The sequence below is a fragment of the Prionailurus viverrinus genome, chromosome A1 (assembly GCF_022837055.1).
Source record: "Prionailurus viverrinus isolate Anna chromosome A1, UM_Priviv_1.0, whole genome shotgun sequence".
Lineage (NCBI taxonomy): Eukaryota > Metazoa > Chordata > Mammalia > Carnivora > Felidae > Prionailurus > Prionailurus viverrinus.
In genome coordinates this window covers 174,009,318-174,034,525 of record NC_062561.1, presented here as the reverse complement: position 1 = coordinate 174,034,525, position 25,208 = coordinate 174,009,318, and the positions used below count along the sequence as shown (strand labels likewise).

General features: G+C 52.8%; 3 protein-coding genes across 7 annotated transcripts; 1 reads left to right on the top strand and 2 right to left on the bottom strand.

The window, feature by feature from the left end:
* Nucleotides 1-11,043, top strand: SLC34A1 (solute carrier family 34 member 1). Its single transcript, XM_047866002.1, has 12 exons — nt 1-109; nt 259-408; nt 498-626; nt 698-841; nt 1,768-1,879; nt 2,003-2,198; nt 2,283-2,378; nt 7,517-7,586; nt 7,860-8,027; nt 9,050-9,166; nt 9,267-9,391; nt 10,076-11,043. Exons 1-12 carry the CDS (start codon nt 1-3, stop codon nt 10,577-10,579), a joined length of 1,920 nt encoding a protein of 639 aa, XP_047721958.1. The 3' UTR covers nt 10,580-11,043.
* Nucleotides 11,044-12,679: 1,636 nt separating this feature from the next.
* Nucleotides 12,680-13,194, bottom strand: PFN3 (profilin 3). The gene has a single exon (XM_047866160.1). The coding sequence runs from the start codon at nt 13,136-13,138 to the stop codon at nt 12,725-12,727; it is 414 nt and encodes a 137-aa protein (XP_047722116.1). The 5' UTR covers nt 13,139-13,194; the 3' UTR covers nt 12,680-12,724.
* Nucleotides 13,195-13,913: 719 nt separating this feature from the next.
* Nucleotides 13,914-24,959, bottom strand: F12 (coagulation factor XII). 5 transcript variants are annotated; one of them, XM_047865943.1, is made up of 15 exons: nt 24,822-24,959; nt 22,776-22,900; nt 22,349-22,406; nt 18,185-18,284; nt 17,957-18,027; nt 17,553-17,663; nt 17,277-17,408; nt 17,021-17,125; nt 16,707-16,872; nt 16,411-16,613; nt 16,092-16,314; nt 15,743-15,879; nt 15,493-15,642; nt 14,802-14,950; nt 13,914-14,711 (listed from the first exon to the last, which is right to left on the bottom strand). In XM_047865943.1, the coding sequence occupies exons 2-15, from the start codon at nt 22,830-22,832 to the stop codon at nt 14,544-14,546; spliced, it is 1,830 nt and encodes a 609-aa protein (XP_047721899.1). In that variant the 5' UTR covers nt 22,833-22,900; nt 24,822-24,959; the 3' UTR covers nt 13,914-14,543. The 5 variants fall into 5 exon arrangements, 4 of the variants coding, with proteins under 4 accessions (XP_047721899.1, XP_047721889.1, XP_047721879.1 ...); XM_047865933.1 differs by lacking the exon at nt 14,802-14,950 and having other exon boundaries at nt 15,443-15,642; nt 17,277-17,663; XM_047865955.1 differs by lacking the exon at nt 14,802-14,950 and having other exon boundaries at nt 14,648-14,711; nt 17,277-17,663.
* Between the last annotated feature and the right edge of the window lie 249 nt (nt 24,960-25,208).

The window sequence follows — 25,208 nt, the reverse complement described above, 5'->3', positions numbered from 1 at the left end:
ATGATGTCCTATGGAGAGAGGCTGGGGGGCCCAGCTGTCTCCCCACTCCCAGTCCGAGGGGGACACATGATGCGTGGGACAGCCTTTGCCTATGTGCCCAGCCCTCAGGGTGAGTGCTGCTGCCATCCCTGGTCCCTGTGTGCCCCGAGTTGCTCACATCCCTGGTGAGGTCTCCATCCCTCTCCCTCTCCCCCCCCCCCCAGCCAATCCTGCCTGTCCCAGGGCTTCTGAGAACTGCTGACCAGCCTCCCTCCCCAGTCCTACACAGGATCCCAGGGACCTCCGCTTATGCCTTCCCCAGCCTGGGCCCTGTGGCCCTTACTGAGCACAGCTGCCCCTATGGGGAGGTTCTGGAGTGCCATGACCCGCTGCCTGCCAAGTTGGCCCTGGAGGAAGAGCAGAAACCAGGTGGGCCTGGGAAGGGGGTGGACAGCAGGGGCATCAGCAGTCAGTGCCCTAGACCGTGGCCCCTGTGCTCATGGCTGGCCCATCTCTAGAGCTTGGGCTGGCCCAGAAGCTGCGCCGGGCTGGCATGACACTCCTCAAGGTGCCACTGATGCTCGCCTTTCTCTACCTCTTCGTCTGCTCCCTGGACGTGCTCAGCTCTGCCTTCCAGCTGGCTGGAGGTAGGGCCAGAGGAGGGGACCAGGGCAGGGTTCCTGAAGGGCATCAGGCAACACTGGCTCATGCTCCCCAGGGAAGGTGGCTGGCGACATCTTCAAGGACAATGCCATCCTGTCCAACCCAGTGGCAGGGCTGGTGGTTGGGATCCTGGTGACTGTGCTGGTGCAGAGCTCCAGCACCTCCACATCCATCATTGTCAGCATGGTCTCCTCTGGCTGTGAGTTGGCTCACCAGGGCTAGGGAAAGAGCATGGGGGCTGGGTGTGTGGATGGGGGCTGAGGTGGTGTGTCAGGGCCAGGAGGCCGGGGGGCGGTGGGGGGGGAGGAGTGGGGACAGGTTGCTAAAGGCAAAGGGCAGAGCTCCAGCATCAATCACCCTGTCCTCCAAGTCAGGGCCAGGAGTCTCAGCCAGGAGGGGTGCCCCAAGATCTGGAAAGGGTACCAGATGGGGAGTACAGCCCCAGGAAGGCTTAGCTCCACATCACCACACAGTTCCTTATTCTATCAGTCGGGGAAAAGGAACCTGCTAGAGATATACATATGATTTATTGCAAGGAATTGGTATACATGATTGTGGGGCTGGCTAAGCAAGGCCAAAAGCCATGGCACAGGCTATGAGGAAGGGCAGACTGGAACTCTTGGGCAGAAGCCAACGCTGGGTAGCCTCAATTTTGCTCATAAGGCCTTTTATCTCATTGGATGAAACCCACTCAGGTGATCAAGGATAATCCTCTCTATTTAAAGTCAACTGGTTGTAGAAGTGACTCGCATCTGCAGAACACCTTCACAGCAACATCTAGACTGGTGCTGGGTTGAAGACTGAGTACTATAGTCTAGCCAAGTTGACACACGGCACTAACCATCACACTCGTGCACATGTGCACACACAAGCACAGATATTCATTTTCATACAAGTCATGTGCCCTCATCTGCATATGTGCACATGCAGTGCATCTGTTCACATGCATGCACACATATAGCATCTGCCCACATGAACCTGTGACACCAAGGCTGGGCAGCATCATGGCAGGACTGCCCGACGGGGGCTGGGACATGGGTAGTGAACCTGGAGGGATGTGTTGTGGGGACAGGAGCTGAGTGGCTCTCACATAGTTAGTTAGGAGGTCCTCTCTTCTTCTACCAGTGCTGGAGGTGAGCTCTGCTATCCCCATCATCATGGGCTCCAACATTGGCACCTCTGTCACCAACACCATTGTGGCCTTGATGCAGGCGGGGGACAGGACTGACTTCCGGCGGTGAGGGGGTAGAGTGGTGAGGGCCTGTGTTTGTCAGGGGAGGGTGGTCCCAGGTGCCAGGAGCCCCAAGCCGTAAGTGCATCCCGGCTCTGGCCTGCCCTGCAATGTGGCCTCCCTGCCTAGGGCCTTCGCGGGGGCCACGGTGCACGACTGCTTTAACTGGCTGTCAGTTCTGGTCCTGCTGCCCCTGGAGGCTGCCACTGGGTACCTGCACCATGTCACTGGACTGGTGGTTGCCTCCTTCAACATCCGTGGTGGCCGTGATGCCCCTGATCTGCTCAAGATCATCACAGAGCCCTTCACCAAGCTCATCATCCAGGTGGGGGCAAGGTTGGCACGGGGTGGGGGCCGGGGGATAGTAAGGATCCCTCTCTCACTCTCCCCACCCACATCTTGCCCACAGCTGGACAAGTCTGTGATTACCAGCATTGCCACCGGTGACGAGTCCCTGAGAAACCATAGTCTCATCCGGATCTGGTGCCACCCAGACACCATGGAGGTGAGTCTCAGGTCTAGCCCCAAGTAATGTTGTCCTGATTCCTTCCAGTCTCACACTGACTTTAGGCAGCTATTACCAATCAACTAGAGTCAGCATGTAATTGATCTAGCCCAGTGGTTCTCAAAGTATGGACCAGCAGCATCTGTACCACCTGGGAACATATTAGAGCTGCAAAGTATTCAGCCCTTCCCTAGACTCTAAAAAAACACTTGGGGGGCGCCTGGGTGGCGCAGTCGGTTAAGCGTCCGACTTCAGCCAGGTCACGATCTTGCGGTCCGTGAGTTCGAGCCCCGCGTCAGGCTCTGGGCTGATGGCTCAGAGCCTGGAGCCTGTTTCCAATTCTGTGTCTCCCTCTCTCTCTGCCCCTCCCCCGTTCATGCTCTGTCTCTCTCTGTCCCAAAAATAAATAAACGTTGAAAAAAAAAATTAAAAAAAATAAAAAAACACTTGGGGCAGGGGGTGGCATGCCTATGTTTCAACAAGTCCTCTAGGTCTGCTCCATGCTCAAGTTTGAGAACCACTGGTCTAGCTGAACCTTCTGGTTTCACAGGTAGAGAGAACAGGCTTCAAGAGGCTGAGACACTCAGAGCCTGTCCTGCCGGTTCAGGGCCCTGTGTGCAGGCCTAGCAGTGTGGGGCTCTCTCCCCCCAACTAGGGTGCCAGGGAGACTAGTGATTCAGCTCTGCTGTGTTTGGGGACCCAGGTAATGGGGGGAGGGGTAGGGATGGTGGAGAAGGATGCCTTGGAAACCCGGACAAACAGGAACAAGACAAGAGGGCCACGTAGAGACCTCACTGGAGACACAACAGCCACTTGTGCTGACATAGGGGTTCCTCCCCCTGGAGACTGCCACAGGCATGTGTCTGCTTGTCCTTTTGCACCGTTTCCCTGCCCAGAATGAAGATATTGATTGGAAACTTGTGGACCTGCCATTACACCAGGCTAACAAGGAAGCAGGCAATTAGCACACTTTCTCACTCAGCCATAAAAAAGGAAATGCTTCATCAAAACCATAATCCACAGTATTTGCTTCTCCCTAATTATCACATATAAGAAGCAACTCCATTTGGAACAAGATATAAGGAAAGCTGAAGCCAAAGGCGTAGCACAGCCTGGCCCCCTCATCCTTCCTACTTGCTACTTGATGTTACCGGCCCTTTATCTCAGCGTGAACAGAGAAGATCCTTTCAACCCTGCCCTATGAGGTTCCTTTGCATCTGAGTGGTGCACAGCTCTGTTTCAGTCCTTCTGAGTGTTCAAGGCAGTTTGACATCAAAAAGCCCATACGGGCAGCTCTTACACTGGCTTTGTGACCCCTCTAACACAGTGCCACCTTCTCACCCACCCTCTGGGCCCTCTCTCAGCTCTCTGAATTGCCCAAATCCTCTCTACTTCATAGCAGAATCTGGACGACAGAGAAATCACACGATTTGATCTTCACACAAAACAAACCATACAAGGGAGGTCCTGAGCTGTGGAGTTCCTCTCTTGCTCTAAAATCCCCGTTGCCCACCTGCAGCTGCATTCAGCAGGTCTCCCCTTGTAATACGTACACCAGACATAACCCTGTCCCGATGGGATCCTCACAAAATGCTGGCGAGGTGGACATGAGTATCCCATCTTCCACAAGAGGAACTTGACGCCAACTGACGTGAAGTAACCCACTCAAGTTCACGTGGCGGGGGCTGGCCTCACTGCTCCTGATGCCACTGGCCTGAGCACTGGTTTCTCATCCCAACTCTCCCAGGAGAACTTTTCTTTAAGAGCAGTATCCAGATGGGATTTCCCTGGCTTGGAGAGTAGCTGAGGGGTGGGATCCAAGCTCCCTGTTCTCACCCTCTCTCTAGGTCAGATCCTGTGGAACATGGCTCCGCAGCCATGTGCTTGCTCTTGCTGTGTGTGCTGGTGGTTTCTGCTGCACCAAAGACTTGAATTTTTCCTTTGGCCACCGAGTCTCCCTTCCAACCTGTCCTCGTGGCCTCCAGCTTTCACCAAACTGGACCCAACCTCACCCAAAACAGTCTCCAAGGAACAAAGTCACCAAAGACAGCACTGGGAGTCTGAGACGGTGGAAGAAAACCCAGAGGCAGTTTTAGTGTCCCAACACCTCTTGACACTCCAGGGACCTAACACTGTCTTGGAAAATTACCTTCTTATGTACTTATCCTATGGATTGTCAACCATACTCTCCTGGTCTAAATGAGCATCCTTTGAAGACTTGCAATGGGGAAACAGGATTTATCACTTGCCCATTTTATAGTTGAGGAAACTGAGGCTCAGAGAGGCTTGCGAAGGTCCATGCCATTGAGGTAGGATGAAAATCCTGGTGGAATCTGGAGCCCATGCTTCTGAACCCCCATCTCACTGGCTCTTCCAGAAGCCAGTCTGGAACCCACATATCGCTGGCTCATCCAGAAGCCAGTCTGGTGTTCCATCATATGTGTCCATTCCCCGCTCTGCCCACCAGGCCTGAATGCCACCAGACAACCACAACCACCCAGAGACTGCTCCCGAGTGGTAGGTACTGCTCTAAAAAGGATTTCTCCTCTTTGCCACCAGACGGCGCTGCTGGCACGGTGATTTCTGCTTCCAGAAAAACAAAGACCCTAGAGTTCCCCTAACCCTGCAGGCTGAACAACAGCACAGGCCCACATCCTGTGCGTTTCTCTCCAGGGGAAGGATTTCTGGAGCCTGGCAGTCTTCTGTGAGCTTAATCTCAGAGGTGCTTCCTTAATTTGGGGTGTCCCTACAGGCACTTAGATCCTAACTCTCTTCCAAGATTCCTCAATACTAGTCTCTTGGGAAGAGGTGGGCAGCATCATAAAACTCACACTGTAGGAAAGGAAATTGAGGCCCAGAGAGCTTAAGTGTTCCAGGATCACATAGCTGGGAGCGGCTGACAGAATAAATGAGCACCAGCCAGCCCTAAGCTGAGATCCCAGCTTCTTCCCACAGAGTTCACCACCCCCACCACACCCCCAGGCCCAGGCAGGATGGGCACATCTAGGGATATGTCCCAGACCCTGGGCTGCCCAGTTCTTTATCTAGGCTAGAGGTCCCACCTTCTGGACAAGGAAGCCCTGGGCCTGCTCCCTCCCCTCCCTCAGTACCTACCCCCAGCCTGACTGTGCAGTCTACCTACTCTCTGGCCTCCCCACTCTCCTACTTCTCTCTTGCCCTTTACAGTCTCTGGATTCCCCTCTGTGAGCTCAGCCAGAACCACACAATCCCAGGCATGAAGGTCAAGGTTCAAAACCCTCAAGGCCTTAGCCCTGAGTCTTGCCCTGCCCTGATACAGCCAGCCCTGAGTGGGACCCCAGTGAAGTTCCTCCCTTAAGAGATCCATAGGCCCAGCCAGGTCAGTGGGGCACAGGCTGGTCAGGTATGCATTCATCTCAGGGGTCATCTGCCTCCCAGGGTTCCAGGCTGGCCCACCAAGATCCTCCCCAAAAGGGCCAGGATCCTCGGGCACACGTGCAGGAGTCATTGATCCTGACCTAGGAAGTCAATCTCACGCAAACACATACACATCCACCCTTCCCATCATGCAACCCTGAATGGGCCCAGGGATGGAGGGGGGTCTAATCCGTATTAGGAGGCACAATTTACTGAAGACTTGTTATGGCATAAGCCTGCAGAGAGCACTTCACACACATTTTCTCCTGTAACCTTTATAACAGCTCTTTGGCTATGCTGCTTTAAACAGGTACAGAGAGGTGACATGACTTGCCCCAGGTAGTTGGTGTTAAGAAACAGGACTTGCTCAGATCTGCTGGACAGCAAACACATGGCTCTCTCCCATCACTCTCTTGGCCTGCTTTTCCAACACAGCCCGACAGAGAATATTCTCTCCTGGTTTCTCAGTTTGCATTTCTGGCCTGGGTTTGGGTGCCCCAGGCCCCAGGTGTGGCCAGCTGGAACACAGATGAGCACAGTGCCCCACTCACAGTGACACATGTCACTAAAATAAACCTGATTTAAAGCCAGACACCAGAAATATTTCTTACTATTATACATTTTATAAATGACACAGTTTGGAATAAACCCCAAAGAAGCTGCAACATTGAAGGGCCAGTCCCGCACCTGAGATGCTACCCTCAGCACAGGGGAGGTCCGGGGTGGGGGTGGGAGGCAGAACTCCCTGGGGACTGGACCAGGGCCCCTATCAGCTCCCAGAGAGGCAGAATGTGTATAAGGAAAATGTGTAGCTCTTGTGTTCTGCCTGGGGCCCTGGGAGTAACTGCCTATTTCTGGGGCTCAGTTCCTCCTTTGTGAGATGGTTTCTCCCCATCCGAGCCCAGCTCACTTTCTCTTTTCAAGGCTAGAATCCTGAGGGAAAGGTAAGGCACCCCAGTTGCATGAAAAGAAATCATAATTCCTCAATCCAGTGAGGTTGCAAATTAGTTGCCCTCACAGGATTGTAAAGTATGTGGTTTCTCTTGTAAAATTGGGCCATTTGGCCATGCTGGGCTACGTCCCTGGATGGTGACAGAGGCCTGGGCCTGCCTGGCTCTGGGCCCTTTGAATTGGGGGGGGGGCTCCAGAAACTCTCCTCACTTCACTGACAGTAGGTGGGGGATGGAGGAAGGGTGGGGCCTGGACTTCTCTCCACCAGTGGTTCCCCCACTCCCTGCACCCCAACATCCCCCCCGTAAGGATTTGAGCGAGAGGACAATGGGGCTTGGGCTGATGGTGCCTCAGGGGAAAGAATGGGGCACAGACACTGGGGAAGTGGGAGGCACCAAGAGACAGACTGATAATAAAGAATGGGGAAGGGAGAGTCTTCAGAAGGAGGGCCATGGTCAGTAGCACCCAATGCCAAGGAGAGGTGGAAGGAAACAAGGACAAGAAGCCACGGGATCAGGAGGCTGCAGGCTCCAGTGAGAGCCAGATCAGCAGAGTGATAGCACAGAACATTCAGAGGACTTACCACGGCCATATTCTTGTGTGGCAGGTGTTTTCATCCCCATCTCTCCAGCGGAGGAGACAGGCTCAAAGAAGACAAGCAAGCTGTCCAAGGGGATGTAGCCAGGAGGCCCACTTCCATCCCCCCATCCCCCACCTCTTCCTAACCCCCACCTTATCCCCAAGGCCTGCTGCATTTTCCTAAATTCTAAGTCACGCTTCTCTTAATCTAGGCTCCCACTCCCATGCCCAGGGCAGAGGCCAATACCAGCTGGAACCTTGGAAATGCCACCATGGAGAAATGTGAGTGTCTGCATCATGGGAGATGTTTGGCATGGCAGAGGCAGAACCGGGCAGAGGAAGGGGTGTCCCCAACCTGGCCACTGCTGCTATCAGCCTCAGGAAAGCCAGCTGTCAATCATCCCAGTTCATGGGCTTGGGTTAGGCCCTGCTGTTGAGGCTGAAGTAGCCTGAGGTGGGGCCTTAGACTCCATTCCCAAAAGGGTACTAGAGGTGGGATGCTGGGAAGCAGCTGTGGGTGTTCAGCTCTCAGCAGCCTGACACCTCTTCTGCCAGGCAACCACATCTTCGTGGACACAGGGCTCCCTGACTTGGCTGTGGGGCTCATTCTGCTAGCTGGCTCCCTAGTGCTCCTATGCACCTGCCTCATCCTCCTCGTCAAGATGCTCAACTCTCTGCTTAAGGGCCAAGTGGCCAAGGTCATTCAGAAGGTTATCAACACTGGTAAGCCCCAGGAACTGGTTGTGTGTGGGCCCCAGGATGGGCCCTTCCAAATATCACTAAGTCCCACTTGCTATGTGGTCTGGGTAAAGCTCTGCCATCTCTGAGCCTCAGTTTCTCTCTGTGAACAAAGAAGAGGTTGGGCCAGGTGATTTCTAAGGACCCTGAGGTGCTGGCAGCTGGGGACCTGTGGCTGTCTCTGGCTGTGGTTCCATTCTAGCAGGTGGCTCTAAACAGATCCTCAGAGGCCACCAATTCATTCAACAGATATTTATTAAACCTGTGTGCCCAAGCATGGTTTAGTGCCAAAGATACAGAGGTGAGCCCCAGAAATGAATCCTACCCTCAGGGGGCTCACAGGCCAGAGGGGGAGATGGATATACAATGAAAAATAAATGACTGAGTGGGGATATATTCAGATAAAGAAGTTACTGCTGAGAAGAAATCAAAAGTGACAAATATACAGTATGGAAGATACCTCTTTCAATGGGTGGTCAGCGGCCTCTGTGAGGAGGCTGAATGAGGAGTAGTAGTCAGATGTATCTGAAGAGTGAGCCAGGCAGAGAGAGGCCAGTAAGGTAACAGGGTGGAGCAGGTCACAGGGTCCCCACAAGCTGTGCTCAGAGCCAGGACTTTATTAAGGGTAATGGGGCCACTTTTGGGTTAAGGGTTGGGGCAGGGGAGTGACACCACCTGATTTTCATTTTAAACTGCATTTCAAACTTTTGAGACGCTGCCTGGCACCAGCAGAGGCTAACAAATGCTGGAATAAGGTACATCTATGGGAGCTTAGGGAAGCAAGAAACAAAGTCCGCCAGAGGGCCAGGGGTCAGGGAGGGCTTTTCAGCAGCCATGATATCTGATATCATGTAGGAGGACTATAAGTGGAAGCCACTGCAGTTGAGCAGGGGACTGACAAGACCCCACTTGGAAGCTGGCATCCAATACCTCCTCCCTAAGAAAGGTCCTGGCTACTCTCCCAATGCCCTCCTACTGACCCTGCTGGGATGGGGGTGTCCTCGTAGACTTCCCCGCCCCCTTCACCTGGGCCACAGGCTACTTTGCCATGGTGGTGGGAGCTGGCATGACCTTCGTTGTCCAGAGCAGTTCTGTGTTCACCTCAGCCATCACCCCACTCATTGGTGAGTGCCCATGGCAGGGCAGGGTGGGGCAGGGTGGGCTGGCAGGGAAAGGGCTGAAGGAGGGGGCTGAGGAGAATCTGTCTTCTCTGTCTGGCCTCAGGCTTGGGTGTGATCAGCATCGAGCGGGCCTACCCCCTCACACTGGGCTCCAACATTGGCACGACCACCACAGCCATCCTGGCTGCACTGGCCAGCCCCAGGGAGAAGCTGTCCAGCGCCTTCCAGGTACGCCTAGGAGGGTGCCTGCCAGGGGCAAGACAGGGCTGGGACTGGGGTGTGGCACCTGACCCAGGGTGGGACATCATGTAACAGAGTTTTTGACTGCCTACTAGGGGCTGCCCACCATGCCAGGCTCTGGAAACTATACAGGCCAAAGGAGACCGGGTGCCACCCCCAAAACCTTAGCATCTAATGGGTAGACATTACTCACATAATCACACCAATGACAGTGAGTGGGATTTGCACTCTGAAGAAGGGGTGCAGCGAGAGGGGGGCTGGCCCATTCTGAGGGATTAAGGACAAGTGGGGCGGGGGGGAAAGATGGCAAAGAGGTTGCTGTTCTAGGAGCAAAGAAGTAATGACAAACCTGAGGCTGGGGCCAGGGTTCGGACCAATAAGGATGACAGAGCAGCTGAGCCAGAAACTAGAATGAATCTTTTTACTGCTGAGTTTGGGCAGAATCTGTTGGGGAATTTGCAAGAGGGGTCAGTGGGGGAAAATGTGTAGAGTTAGGGCAGCATTTATTTACTACCTGGTCTAGAAGTGTTTCAGTATTATGCCAGGAGCACATCTGCCCTCTGGTGACTTTCGTGCTGCCTTTCCAGGCCAGGCTCCTATTATCTATCCCTGCCGGCCTGACAGGGAGCTGGAGCCATGCCCACCTCAGCCCCTCTGCCCTCTCCTCTACAGATTGCCCTCTGCCACTTCTTCTTCAACATCTCAGGCATCCTGCTGTGGTACCCAGTGCCCTGCACGCGCCTGCCAATCCGCATGGCCAAGGCGCTGGGCAAACGCACTGCCAAGTACCGCTGGTTCGCTGTCCTCTACCTCCTCTTGTGCTTCTTGCTACTGCCCTCGCTGGTGTTTGGCATCTCCATGGCAGGCTGGCAGGCCATGGCGGGGGTGGGTGCACCATTTGGGGCCTTGCTGGCTTTTGTGGTGCTCGTCAATGTCCTGCAGAATCGCAGCCCCAGACGCCTGCCCAAGTGGCTGCAGACATGGGACTTCCTGCCCCACTGGATGCACTCCCTGCAGCCCCTGGACCATCTTATCACCCGTGCTACTTTGTGCTGTGCCACTCCTGAGCCCCGCTCACCCCCGCTGCCTGCCAGGGTCTTCCTAGAGGAGCTGCCCCCTGCCACACCCTCCCCCCGTCTGGCACTGCCTGCTCGACACAATGCCACCCGCCTCTAGCCCAGACTGCCACCCAGGGCAGGGAAGGGCCTGTGCCTGGGGCCCACTGTAGAAGGGCAGAGGGGTGTGTCTGTGTACTCTGGGCACGGGCCTGTCCTTGTGCAGGTCCTCAGAGGTCTGGGCTTCTGTGACTGAGAGTCAGTGTGTGTGCATGTGTGGGCATGTTTGGTAATACTGTATGTCAGCCTGCATGTGTGAACTGATGCACCCGTGGAGGGCTGTGTGCAGGCTACAGGGTACCTGGGTATGATTTTGAGTCCTCTGCACACCAGGAGGCTTTGTTTGGAGGCCTGTGCTTGGTTCTCCTGGACACACAAGTCCGACTCAGTGGAGCAGGAGTAAGGTGGGTCTGAGGACAGGACCTGCAGCTGTTTGGTTGTGCATAGATGTGGGTGCCTGAGTCACTGGCTGAGTTCTCACCCTCTCTGTCACCTTCCTTTCTCTACTTGCCACTCTCCCCCTCACCCAGTTGTTCTGTGGCACCACTACAACCCCCTTTCCCAATACTGCGTGATGAAAAAGGAATTAAATTCTCATGCATTTATAAGTCTGTTTGCTTCCGTCTGTGGAGTGGGGGTAGACCATGGCTTGGGGTCCAGCAGCACTATTTCCTGCAAGCTCACCCCAACAATCCACTTAACCCTACCTTCATGAGCCAAACCAGATTCAGACTCTCTGGAAGTCCCCCCTAGGGCCTGGGGCCACCCCCAAGGCAACCATAAGAAGGGCTCTCTGTACCATCCCCACCCACTCTCCCACCCTCCCCATCCAGCTGACTTCCTCTGGTCTCTCTCTGCCTCTGGACTTACCCACCTTACTTCCCCTTTCTGGGATAAGATTAGTGTTCCAGAAAACAAGTGACAGGTGGGGGCTTGTTGGGGGACACTGAGGGAGGGGACAGGGAAGGTGAAGATGGGCAAGAGAGGCCATGCTCTGGGCCCCAGCACATAGTGGGCAGGGACTGGCCACCCTCCCTCCCACCTTTGTCCTTTAACTTTGGGCAATAAACCAAGCCTCATTTAAACCCATCCAAGCTTTTCAGGGCACTGGGTGGCTCAGTTGGTTAAGCGTCTGGCTACAGCTCAGGTCATGATCTCACAGTTTGTGGGTTCAAGCCCCTCTGTACTGACAGCTTGGAGCCTGGAATCTGCTTCAGATTTTGTGTCACCCGCTCTTTCTGCCCCTTCCACCCCCCAAATAAACACTAAAACAAACAAATCCATCCAAGCTTTTCAATTCCTCCTTTTCCATAGGGCCCCTGGAGCTGAGGCCTGCAGAGTGAAGGTCAAGGGGTAGGGAATGCCTAAGTTCCTCCTTCTAGTCTAGAGAGTCCTCTGGGGCCTTTGGACTCCAAGGGGGCAGATGGCTATAGGGCCCAGACCTCATTGTGATGGTCTTGGCCATGTGCTCTTCTCCCACTCCCTTTGGGATATGTGGGAGGAGATGCAAGAACCCGGGAGCCCCAGAGTTGCTCTCCAAGCTACCAGCCCTACTCCATCACCCACTTACACTTGAAAAGGCTTCCTCCTGCCAAGTAGAGGGGGTGACTAGTACACTGGCCTCCAGCCTGACTCCCTGACCCCATAGGGTCTAGCTGGGGTTTGCTTTGGGAGGGGTGTGGGAGGAACTACTTTTACAGTTTGTCCCACACAGAGGTGTGGAAAGTTTTCTTGGGAAAGGACCCTGGGAAGTCAGGCCAGAGGCCTCTGCAGGGCATTCATGGATAGGAGGGCCAGGTCTAGGGGACAGGAGGCTGGGAAGCCTCTGAACTCAAAATCCCAGCCCCATCAGGCAACCCCTCTCCAAGAATCGTTCTGGGGCGCCTGGGTGGCTCAGTCGGTTAAGCGTCCGACTTCAGCTCAGGTCATGATCTCGCGGTCCGTGGGTTCGAGCCCCGCTTCGGGCTCTGGGCTGATGGCTCAGAGCCTGGAGCCTGCTTCCGATTCTGTGTCTCCCTCTCTCTCTGCCCCTCCCCCGTTCATGCTCTGTCTCTCTCTGTCTCAAAAATAAATAAACATTGAAAAAAAAAATCTTTCTGGAAACTGGTTTCCTCGTCTGCAACTGCCCAACACGCAAAAACACAGGATGAGCCAGCCAGGCCCAGCAGTTTATTTTGACGCAGTCACCAGTGGCCTAGCTGTACTGCTATGTGCCCTGCTTGCGTAGCCCATTGATCAGCTCATGCACTGTCTTGTTGAGGATGCCCCCATGCACACCCCGTCGGCCCATGAGCACCAGGAGCACGCGCGGGGTGTGGCCCACGCAGACAGCACGCCCATCCAGCCCTTTAGTGCGAGCGTCCAGAACACCATCTCCCTCAGACAGCAGGTGGTCTCGGATGACGCAGCAGCGGCGGCCTGCCACACTCAGGCCGGCCTGCAGGAAGGTGTGCCGATCAGGCCCTGTGAGCACACCCACCTCCTGCGGTGATATGGCAGCTAGAAGGCCCCCAGGGCGCGATGCCCACACGCAGCGATTGTCTGAGTGGCCCATGATGGCCACGTCATCAATACGCTGGTCCCGCAGCACTGCACTGATATAGCCTTTCCAGTCCCCCATTCTGGCTCAGAGTGTGCCCCTCGCCTTGCACTTTTAAGGGATATCCGGCTGTTCTGTGTGCCTGGAACTCCATGCACTGTGAGGCATGTCAGGGCGGGGTTGTGACATCGAGGCATGGTGATGTCACAGAGACACTATGTACACTGGAGAATGTGTACATGGGGTGAGGGAGAGAAGCTCATATCTTAGACCTGTGTAAAGTTGTAAAGTTAGCCTGAAAGATAAAATCACACCGATCTGTACAACCCTTGAGAAACCAACTTAAATGGCTCACTGAGCGCAGTGTGCACCCGGGTTTAAGAACAAAAAGAAAGAGGGGCGCCTGGGTGGCTCAGTCGGTTAATCATCCGACTTCGGCCCAGGTCATGATCTCACAATTCGTGAGTTCAAGCCCCATGTCGGGCTCTGTGCTGACAGCGTGGAGCCTGGAGCCTGCGTGGGATTCTGTGTCTCCCTCTCTCTCTCTGGCCCTCCCCAGCTCATACTTGCACTCTGTCTCTGTCAACAATAACTTAAAAAAAAAAAAAAGAACGAAAAGAAAGAGAGCAAGTCTGGACAGCTAGACCTCCCAGACTGGTGACCATCGAACCCCCCAGAATCCTCAGTTTGGTTCAACGTTAGGAACATCAGCATCTCCTGGGAATCCATTAAACAGATTGCTGGGTCTCAACTCGAGAGCTTCTGATTCAGTAGTATGGGAGGTAGCCAGAGAATATGCATTTCTAACAAGTTCCCTTGTGACGCTGCTGCTGGTGGTCCAGGCACAATTTGAGCCCCACTGCTCTAGTGCAAGTTTGGGTGGGGGTGTTATCCACATTGCCAGCTCTAAGAGTCCACAGCACTGTTTTAATGTGAAGCATTTCTAACCATGGTGCTCAGCCTTGACTGCACATGGAATCACCTGGGGAGTTTTAAAAACATACCACTACCTACACCCCCTCCCTAGAGATCTAATTGATCTGAAGTGGATCTCAGGCACAGGTTCAAAAAGCTCCCGCAGATGATTCTAATGTACAGTAGAGATTGAGAACCTCTGTCCTATAAACTTCAAAAGTTAAAAAGTTAGTTCATACAAGAGATAAATATATGGAGCCACCCTGCTCAGGACTTGGTACACAGTATGGCTCAAAGAACATCAGTTGGACACCAATCTATACCTTGTTTAAGATCTTAATAGATCCTGTTCCCCGAGGAGTATGGAGAAGTGCACCAGTTTACTGTCTTGGCATTTCCCATCAGGTCCCCTGAAGAACTATGCCTCTCACACATTTTCAGACGCACTTTATTGGCGCCAGGCTGGTGGTGCTGAGAGGAATCAAACCCAACCCTTGCCATCCATGATTATGCATCAGCCACCCTTCCATTCCAAAATCCCCCCAGGAGGGAAAGACAAGTCCCTGGATGGTCAGGAATTGGTGTGCTCCTGGATCCAGGCCAGGTAGTTGGCCACGTCGGTGTACACACCTGGTTTGTAGCGGTCGCCACAACCGGAACCCCAGCTGACGATGCCTCGCAGGACGAGCTGGTGCTCTGCGGCCTCCTCCTCACACACTAGCGGGCCCCCGGAGTCACCCTGGGTCAGGGACACGTGGCTCAGCACCCTTGGTCTGGAGTCTGGACTTGATGGGGTGGAGGAGGGCACCAAGCCAGCCCATGGGCTCACCTGGCAGGCGTCGGTGCCACCCTCGAGGAAGCCAGCGCAGAGCATGCCCGAAGTAAAAGAGACTCCGTGCACGTTCTGGGCGGAGCAGCGCTCAGAAGGGATGAGCGGCACCTGCGCTTCCTGCAGGAAGCTGGAATATTCCCCGGCCCCTGCGAACCAAGAGTGCCTTCCTCACACTCTTCGCGACCCTGCTCACTCCCCACTAACTGGCCTCTGTTGCAGCAAGCCCGTGAGGAAGAGTTGCTATTAAAACCATTTCATAGACAAGAAAACTGAGACCAGAGAGGAGCCAGGATTTGAATGGAAGGGGCGGAGCAGGAGTGCTTTGGGAACCCCACTCCCACTTCCCACCCAATGTCTCCGAACAATATTTCCCAACTAGCCAACCGGCTGCCCCAGCGCGAGGCCGGCATCCTTGTTAGCCCTTGCATTGCAGTACCAAGAAGTAACCAAAGGAAATTGTGATTCTCTCTGTACCCCTTAGGAGCCTTGGGGACCTCCCCTTCCCCCGCCCCAGCAGTGAAGCCCAGGCCCTGGCAGGAGCTGACTGCAGACACAAGGGCCCTGCAAATCTTCCCAACCCACCAGGTCAGCGCCACCTGTCCCTAGTGGTACCAAGGCTGAGAATTTCTCTTGCCTACCCCGGTGGCCAGAGGTGTCCCTGCCGCCCCTAGCCAGCCGTTCTGCCTACCCTCAAACTGGTGGCCCCAGCCTGCCACCTCACAGAGGGCGGCCTCGGCCTCAGCTGGGCGGGCAGCGCTGCTTGGCAGGCACACCGGCTGAACGAAAGGCGACGGGAGCGCGCAGTGGCCGTCCTCTCTTTCCTGCAGGCGCAGCAGGGCTAACCCAGGCGAGGAGGAGGGTGAGACCCAGACGCTGGGACTTCGAGCCCTCCCCCACCCTTTCCCCTGGTCGCCGAGGGGGCGCTCCCGCCCCCGCACCCAGGTCGTGCTGGTAGGTGATGGGCGAGAAGGCCTCGTGCAGGCGGTAGGCGCGCACGGCCAGAGTCTGGCACTGCTCACAGCTCTGGTTATGGCGGTCCTGGCCGAGCACCACCGTCAGCTCCTCCGGCGGGGGCCTGCGGGAGGAGGGGATGCAGGGGAAAGCGAGCTCAGAGACGGCCACAGGCCTCCTGCCCCCGAGTCCCTTGCTGGGTTTCAGCGCCCTCCTAGGGCGCTGGGGAAGAGGGAGAGGGAGGTAGGGCATGGGTTCGGGTGTTGCACGGAAGCTGGGCTCGGAAGAACGAGGAGCTAGGGTCCTGGGCAGGGCGCCAGACGCGGCGGCACTCGCCGGTTCTGCAGGCAGTGCGCCGCGGTCAGCACCCAGCAGGAGGAGATGAGGTTGCCCGCGCAGAAATTGTGGCGCCAGTACAACGCGGCGATGTAGGGGTGCGCCCCGGGCAGGGCCACCAGTCCCCCAACCACGCGGCTCAGCGAGGACAGCCGTTTCCGGAGCCGTTGTCCGCAGCTGGGACTCGGCAGGGGAGTGGGCTGCTCCGGCGTCGCGCCCAAAGCTGTGGGAGGAGCCCAGGCTGAGTGCTGGGAGACCCACCAAGGGCTGGAAGGTAGCTCGCCGCGCGCCCTCTGACTTCCCGCCACTTCCCAACTACCTGGGGTCGGGGGCTGAGGCTTCTGCAGTGCTGAAAGCGAGGGCAGGGGAAAATCCGGGTGCTCAGAGGGGACCTGGGTTGGAGGCAGGAACTGAGGAGCCTCTAGGACTGGGGGTTCGCAACGTGCCAGGCGGCAATATTCCCAGCTCAGCCGGTCGCCGCTCCACACGAAGCACCACGGGCGGGTGTCGTTGTCCGGATTCCTGTAACCACCGGAGGGGGCGCTGTTAAAGGGTAAGGAGCGCCAGAGGGCCCTGGGGCAGAGGGAGATGCCCCGCCCGCCCCACCCAGCGCACCTGCAGAAGGCATGGTCGCCCAGTCCCCAGTTCAGCGCTTGCTCTGCAGTCACGTTCCGGTAGGTGGCCTCTGAGGCCCACGGCTGACACCGGGCACCCGACAGCGCAGTCTCGGCTGTGCCGCGGTAGTCAAGCCCGTGGCCGTCGTAGCATCGCGCCTCAGTGTCTGGGGAGAGAGGCGGCTCCTTGCAGCCTGGAACTGGTGTGGTTTCCCACTGCCCTCTCAGCCACTTTCCCCACTCTCCGGAGTCCCTCTCCCGGAGTCCTTCTTACCTGGGGGCGGAGCTTCTGATTCCTCCAAGATCCCTACTCACCTACGTCGCAGAAGCGTCCTGCGTATCCCGCCCGGCAACGGCACAGGCGGTGGCCCTCCGCCTCTAGGCAGCTGCCTCCGTTGAGGCACGGGTTGGTGTGGCAGACTGGGAGATGGAGCACATTGAAGCACCTCTGGGCCCGAAGACCTCACAGAAAATTCCCCTTTCTTTCGGCACCCCGACTGGTTGCCTAACAGCTTTTCCTCCAGACCTCTGCCTTCCTCCTCTCAGGCCAATTCCTGACCCATCCACTCACCCTGGCTGGCCAGCGGCTTGCAGTGGGCATCAGGACCCTTACACTGGCACTTGGCCACACCCGCCGATTCAAGCCTATGCCATGTTTCTTTCTCATGGAAGAACTGGAGAAGCTGAGGCTCAAAGCATTTCTCTGGGGACAAATGGGAGAGGGCAGTGGTCTCAAGAGAGGCCAGGATCATGCCAAGTCTCCGGGGATCCAGAGACCTCTTCAGTGGGCCCAGGACTGCCCCTGTTTTTCCCAACAACCTCTCACATGGCTTCACCATCTCCTTACCTCTCTGGCAGTGCTTCCCAGTGAAGTGTTCTGGACAGATGCAGTGTGGGCCTTTTGGCATGTTCACACAGGTCCCTCCATTCTGGCAGGGGCTGTGTTTGCTGCAGTGGTCTGAGAGATGGATACAGTGGAAGGAAGAGTGGGGAGCCTGAGTCAGACAGCCTGGGTCATGGGAGATAAGTCCCTACCCAAACCTGCTTGTCCTATGACCTTGGCACTCCATGTTTCCATGCCTTAGTTTACCCACCTGCAAAATGAGGCTACCTTCTCCTAGAACTTCTCCCTCTGGAGGAAGGGAAGGGTCTGGATGGACCCAGAATACCAGGTGGGTAAGAACTGATGATACCCAGTAGAGTAGTGGGAAGGAGAGGGACTTGAGCTACCCCAAAGTCTGTGTGTAGTACCTTTCACTTTCTTGGGCTCCAGGCAGTATGCCCATTGCTGGTCCTGCTCGAAGTTGGGACTGGTAGCACACCTGTAGAAAAAGATGAAGCTTCCCTGCTCTGCCCAGGGGACTGGCCCACCCTTCCCTCTCAGAGCCCCCTTTCTCCAAGCAGTGTTCCTTGGGCAGATGGATGGGCAGAATCCGTCTCCCACAGGTCCCTGCTCCAATCCCTTCTGGGTAGTCTTACCAGGGCTGGGGGCCAGGCCGGCCCTTGTGGATGCATGTGTGGTACAGTTGCCGGTTGTACTGGAAGGGGAAGTAGCAGGGCTCCCCAGTGACAGTGAGAACTGCAAAGATAACACACTCCCTGATGATGTTTCCCATGCCCCCATACCCTGCTCAGGTGCTACCCCTCAGGGCCTGATTGGAAAACAGACCCTTGAAAAGATCGTTATGCCTTCAAGAGGTTCAGTTCTGCCAAATTGAACTTAAGATGTTCCCTTCTGCACTCAGACAGCTGGAGTGGGCTCCTGACCCCACCACCTGCTAATTGTGTGACCTTGGGCAAATCTGTAGCCCCCAGGCCTAGAAGAGTGCTTGCCACAAAGTAGCCACTTAATAAATACACGTTGAATGTAGAAGTCACTTGACTGAGCCTTAGTTTCCTCATCTGTGAAATGACAACAATAATAGTATAGTTGACCCTTAAAAACCTAAGTTTGAACTACACAGGTCCACTTATGTGTGGGGTTTTTTTTCGATAAATACAGTCCTGTAAATGTATTTTCCTTATGATTTTTTATTAACGTTTTCTTTTCTCTAGCTTACTCTATTACAAGAATACAATATACTGTATAATACAGTTAACATACAAAATATGTGTTAATCAACTATTTATATTGTTGGTAAAGTTTCCCATCAGTAGTCTACAGTAGGCTATTAGTAGTTAAGTTGTGGGGAGTCGAAGCTTCTACGTGGATTTTCTACTACACAGGAGGGAGGGCCTCAGCTCCTCTGACCTTCTTGTTCAGGGATCAACTATATAGCAGAAAAGTTTCAGTTTTGAGAGATGAAAAGAGTTCTGGAAATGGATTGTGATGGTTGTACAACAATAGAGTGTACTTAATACCACTGAATTGTACACTTAAAAAGTATTAAGATGGTAAATTTTATGTTATGCATATTTTATAATAAAAATCACTTTTATTTATTTTAAAAGATTTTTATTTTTATATATTTTTTAAGTTTATTTATTTATTTTTGAGAAAGAATGCACACAGGGCAGAGAGAAAGGGAGACAGAGAATATCAAGCAGGCTCTGTGGTGCTGGCACAGAGCCCAACATGGGGCTTGAACTCATCAACCATGAGATCATGACCTGAGCCGAAATCAAAAGTCAGACACTTAACCAACTGAGCCACCCAGGCACCCCTTAGATTTTTATTTTGTGTTTTTAATTGTTTGTTTGTTTGTTTGTTTGTTTATTATAGAGAGAGCACACATGAGCACTGAAGAGGGGTAAAGGAAGAAAGAGGGAATTGTGGCTCAATCTCACAACCCTGGGATCATGACCTGAGCTGAAATCAAGAGTCGGACGCTCAACCGACTAAGCCACCCAGGAGCCTCTAAAGACTTATTTTTAAGCAATCTCTACACACAACATGGGGCTCTAACTCACAACCCCAAGATCAATAGTTACATGCTTCACTGACTGAGCCAGCCAGGTGCCCCTAAAAATCACTTTAAATGATGCAGGTATATTTGTACAGGAAAGTGTTCAAGGAGCACCTGGGAGGCTCAGTCAGTTAAGGATCAACTTTTGATTGTGGCTCAGGTCATGATCTCAGAGTTTGTGAGATTGAGTCCTGCCTCCAGGCTCTGTGCTGCCAGCACATAGCCTGCTTGGGATTCTCGCTCTCTGCCCCTCCCCCACTCATGCTTTCTCTCTCTCTCTCTCTCTCTCTCTCTCTCTCTCTCTCTCTCTCTCTCAAACTTAAAAAAAAAAAAAAGAAAAAAGTATTCATAATTTTAAATGAAGAAGGGCAGTTAAAAACGACATGTCAAGGGGCCCCTGGCTGGCTCAGTCAGTAGAGCATGCGACTCTTAATCCCAGGGTTGAAAGTTCAAGCCCCATGTTGGGCATAGAGATTACTTAAAAATAAGATCTTGAAAACAAAACAAACCCCAAAAAACAGCATGTCAAATGTGGTCCTATTTTTGTACAAATATATTTACATATACATCAAAAAGAAATCTAGAAGGACATGCTCCAAAGTTTGTAGGAGTGGTTTTTAGAAGATAGCGGATTATGGAAGAATTTTTTCTTCTTTTGCATTTCTGTAATTTCTAAAGTTTTTACAATAAAAATGTTGCTAGTAGCTATTATTATTTTTAAAAACAGTATAGTATAGCCACTCTGTTTGCTGCCTTCTTGCTAAACTGTATTGGTAATCCCTAAACCAATTCTCATGGTGCTTTTATGGTCATTCATGGATGTGCATGGAGTGGTGAAAAATGTGAGGTCCTGAAGCACAAATTCCCAGCTAAGGTGAAACAAGGTAATGCTCTGCTTCTTGTTTCAGCTTTTCTCCTGTAACCACGTGTCCTTTTCACAGTCTATTCAGAGCCACATTTTTGAAATTTTGTGCTTCTGGTAGATGATTTTACTGTTGAAAATGGCCCCCAAATATGGTGCTGATGTTCCTAAGTGCAAGCAGGCCATGATATATATTCTAGAGAACATTTATGTGTGAGAAAAGCTTCGTCCAGGCTTGAGTTATAGTGCTCCTGGCCATGACTTTATTATGAGTGAAGGGACAACACAGTAAGTAAGCTATCTTGAAACAGAATGACACATAAAATAAGCTTCTATGTTGACAATTGATGAAAATGTTGTGACCAGAGCTCACAGGAACCTAACCTTAAATTTCCTTTAGGAGCAGTCATTCAGTATTTGCTAATTCAGTGTTCTCTGTGACTTTATAGATAGAACATGACAACCATGAATGACAAGATTTGACTATCTACTTCAGAGGAGTATTGTGAGACCTAAATGAGATAATGTCTATCAAACACTTAGCACAGAGTCTGGCACATAGTATGTGCTCAGTAAGCATTTTGTCGTTATGTCATATGTGCTATTTTGTCTTAAAGGCAAAGGCACAGCAGCACTCGCTGAAGGCCAAACCAGGAATAGGATTAAATGAGGAGAGACCCTTAAGATGTAAATGGGATAGATAGAGAGGAGGAAGACTTCAAGTAGGTGATTAGGCAAAGGCAGGGCACTTAGGTTGGCTTAGGAAAAAGAGAAGAAAGCAGTTTGGCTGGGTGTGGAAAGATGAGGCAATGAGGTAGAGGCAGGCAGTGTCAGGCGTGGGGCCCTAGTGCCATGCTGAGGGGCTGGGCCTGGCCTCACCACACAAGGCTTACCAGGACAGGGTCCATCTAGTTCACAATTTGAGGAAAATATTGAGTGCCTGGAAGAATGAAGGCAATGGGGAGCTGTTGCATGGTTTGAGGAGAGGGGAGATACAGACATCCTCCATCTAAAAGGGAGCTTGATAAGTAAAAGCTAATATAGTTTTTTTTTTAAATTTTTTTCAATGTTTTTTATTTACTTTTGGGACAGAGAGAGACAGAGCATGAACGGGGGAGGGGCAGAGAGAGAGGGAGACACAGAATCGGAAGCAGGCTCCAGGCTCCGAGCCATCAGCCCAGAGCCCGACGCGGGGCTAGAACTCACGGACCGCGAGATCGTGACCTGGCTGAAGTCGGACGCTTAACCGACTGCGCCACCCAGGCGCCCCAAAGCTAATATAGTTTAAGCATTCACCATGCAGTAGTCTGTGGGCTGAGTGCCTCACATGGATTAACAACTCATTTCTCCTTCTCCACAACCCTAAGAGATTTACTATTACCACCCTCATTTTATGGGTGGAGAAAATGAAGCTTGGAGAAGTCAAGTCACTTGCCCAGAGTCACCTAGCACATAAGTGATGAAGCCAGGATTCAGAGGCATTTGGGCTTCAGAGCCCTGCTCTTGTCCATAAGGGCCCTGGCCTCTGTGTGGCATGACTGATGCCTATGAGATGTACTGAGGGAAGGAGAAGAAGAGAGGCTGGGGAAACTGAGGGAGACTGGAAGGCACTGGGCTGGGAACTCAGATATAGCCCAAGCCCTGCTCTCAAAGAGCACACAGTTCACTATCACTCTGGGTCCCCAGTGCCCATGGGAAAAAGACCTGACACATAGTAGGCACTCTGGTCTGAATATTAGCCAAAGTAGGGACAAAGTGAAGAATGTCCCGGATCCCTCCCCGTGTGCCAAGGGCCCCAAACTGACCATCTCCACACTCCCCACCATACTCATTCCCACTGAAGGGTCTTTTAGGAGGCACAGCCAGGATACTTACCTACTGTGTGCTCATCTGCTCTGTGCTTATGCTCCTTAGGGGCTTTCCAAGGTGGAGTCTACAGGGGAGAGAAAAGGGGAATTTTCCCAGAAAGTCAGAGCCTACCTCTGATCCCATGCCAGTCTTCAGCTTCCTCTCACATCTCAGAAATGCAGGCATTTTCTCAAAAGACCCAGACCCTTTGTTCCTCTTCCTATTGTCTCCTCAAGGTCCCCCTCCCCCAGAAATGAAGGCCATGTTCTCATATCCACCAGCTCTAGCTATCTCTCTTCCTTGCCCCCCTCCCCCAGGCCCTATGGGTTACTCTTGCCTTTCCAAACAGGCCTTCTAGTCACCTGGACCAAAAAGTCATGAGCAGAGGCCAAGGCTGTAATAGGGACCCCCAGGGCCATCTCAGCACAATCCTCCTGGCTCCCACAGCTCTCACCAAAAACGCTGACTCCAGGCTTCCCAGCAGGGACCCCAGGAACAGGAGAGCCCTCATGGCGTCTGTTAGTCTAGCTGCTTGCCCAGGAGTCCAGATCAATAGAATTGGTCAAAGGTCCTTGAGTCCTGGGAATTAGAGATTGGTCGAGCTGCCCTCTTGGGCCTGGTGGGGCATAGGCTGTTTGTGGAAAGTCAAGCAGAGCAGCTTCCTTGCTAGGCCCCCAAGGGCAGGGGAGTTGGGATTTGGTGAGGGACTGACACAGTGTGGGAAGAAGGACCTATGTTTCAGGTTCTACTGGGAGGAAGTTAAGGAGGTCCAAGAGAAGCTTCCTACTAAAGGGATCTTAGAGTCCATGATGAGGTATATTCATTTTCTGTTGCTGCCTAAAATTAACCACAAACTTCATAGCTTAAAACAATACCCACTGGGGCACCAGGGGCTCTGTCAGTTGAGCATTCAGCCCTTGGTTTCGGCTCAGGTCATGATCTTATGGTCCGTGAGTTCAAGCCGTGTGTCAGGCTCTGTGCTGATGGTGCAGAGCCTGCTTGGAATTCTCTCTCTTTCCCTCACTCTCTACCCTCCTCCCCCCACTCTCTCTCTCAAAATAAATAAAAACTTTTAAAAAATAACCATTTATTTGCAAATCTGTAGCTCAAAATTCCAGCACTGTGTGACTGGGTTTTCTATTCAGGGTATCACACAACTGTGATCAAGTCTGAGTTCTCTGAAAGGTCTGGAGGAAAATCCATTTCCAAGCTCATTCAGGCCATTGGCAGAACTCAGTTCCTTGATTTGTAGGACTGAAGTCCCAGTTTCTTTGTAGGCTGTCAGCCAAGGGCCAGACTGAGCTCCTAGAAGCTGCTTGCATTTCTTGCCATGTGGTCCCCTCCATCTTCCAAGCCAGCAACAGAGACTCTCCCCCATGTTGACGCTCTCTCACACTTTGAATCTCTTTTGCCAGGAAGAATCCCATTCCATTTAAGGACTTACCTGATTAGGTCAGGCCCGCCAATGATAATCTCAGTTTAAGGTCTATTTACTTGGTACCTTACCTACATTTGCAGAATTCTTCTATAGAACATCTAGATTAGTGGTGGATTGAATAACTAGGAGAAGGTATGCATACACCATGGGTCCTGGGGGCCATCTTAGAATTCTACCTACTACAGAAAGTGGGCCAAGAAAGTAGATGATCCTATGAGAAAAATGCTAAACCAAGAGGTACTAAAATGTGCAGTTGGAGCAAAAGTGTGGGAGATGGGATGGCATTATTATTTCTCCTGCCCCCAAACCATTCACCTTGATTCAGTAGTGACACCCTGCTTTTTCCTTTGGGAACCACTCCTCCTTCATCCTCTGGGTGAGTCTCTAGTGCTTCCAGTTCTACCTTCAGTTCTAGGCATGGGGGTGTGGCCTAGGTCTGGCCAATCAGAGCATGGTATCTCTAGACCATAGCCATTGGTTCAGGGATAAGCATATACACAAATTTGGCCAGAGTCAGCCTTGGGACTTTTGCCAGAACTTTGGGAAAAAAGATACTTTCTTCCCACTCATGTCACCAGGAATGCAAGCCGGGAGATGTTGATTTTGTACTGCTTGGGGAGACACTGCCTGAGAAGGAAACCTACACATAGGAAAACTAGAACAAACAGGGAAGGAAGGATGGAGGGATGCTGTGGGAGTCAGCCTCCAAGATGTTCCCTATTGATGCTCATCTCCTGGATTTCATGCCTTAGTATAGTTTCTTCCCACATGAGTTAGAGTCAGAGCTGTTCTTTGTGTCCAATAGAATATGGCAGAAGTGATGGTTTTGCTCAGCCCAGGTCATAAAAAGGATTGCAGTTGCTCACTCTGGGGGAAGCCAGCTTGCCATGTTGTGAGGACACTCAAGCAACCCTACAGAGAGGCCCATGTGGGGAGAAAGTAGTCTCCTGCCAACAACCAACACCAGTTTGAATGAGCCACTTTAGCCTGGGTGGCTCAGTCAGTTAAGTGTCCGACTTTGGGTCAGGTCATGATCTCAGGGTTTGTGAGTTAGAGCCCCACCTTGGGCTCTGTGCTGACAGCTAGGAGCCTGGAGACTGAATCAAGTTGGTAAGAGGCAGCCCCAGGATCTTTGCTGGAATCTTTAAGACAGAGGCTTTCTCTTTCCATAGAAGTTGCCTCATTGGTAAGAAATGAGCATGGAGCTGCTGGCAGCCATCTTTAACACCTCAGAAAGAAAACCTGCCTGAGAATAAAGACAACACAGATTAAAAACAGAGTCAGAATATGGGAAGGACAAATTTTGAGTGACACCATTACAGACCTGGGATCCAAAGACAAAGTCAGAACTACCACCTCTTCTCTTAAGTTACTTGAACCAATAAATTTCCTTATTTTGCCTAAGCCACTTTGAGTTGCAACCAGAAGTCCTAACTGATGCAAGAATTC

Bases quoted from the DNA above. Each gene is read 5' to 3' on its own strand.
- SLC34A1 (XM_047866002.1), top strand. From the start codon at position 1: ATGATGTCCTATGGAGAGAGGCTGGGGGGCCCAGCTGTCTCCCCACTC. The intron at 842-1,767 runs GTGAGTTGGCTC...TTCTTCTACCAG, and splicing joins CAGCATGGTCTCCTCTGGCT to TGCTGGAGGTGAGCTCTGCT. The intron at 9,392-10,075 runs GTACGCCTAGGA...TCTCCTCTACAG, and splicing joins AGCTGTCCAGCGCCTTCCAG to ATTGCCCTCTGCCACTTCTT.
- PFN3 (XM_047866160.1), bottom strand. From the start codon at position 13,138: ATGGGGGACTGGAAAGGCTATATCAGTGCAGTGCTGCGGGACCAGCGT.
- F12 (XM_047865923.1), bottom strand. From the start codon at position 22,832: ATGAGGGCTCTCCTGTTCCTGGGGTCCCTGCTGGGAAGCCTGGAGTCA. The intron at 18,285-22,348 runs GTAAGTATCCTG...TTATCTTTGCAG, and splicing joins AGCAGATGAGCACACAGTAG to TTCTCACTGTCACTGGGGAG. The intron at 17,664-17,956 runs GTACTACACACA...TCCATCTCTCAG, and splicing joins GGAGCCCAAGAAAGTGAAAG to ACCACTGCAGCAAACACAGC.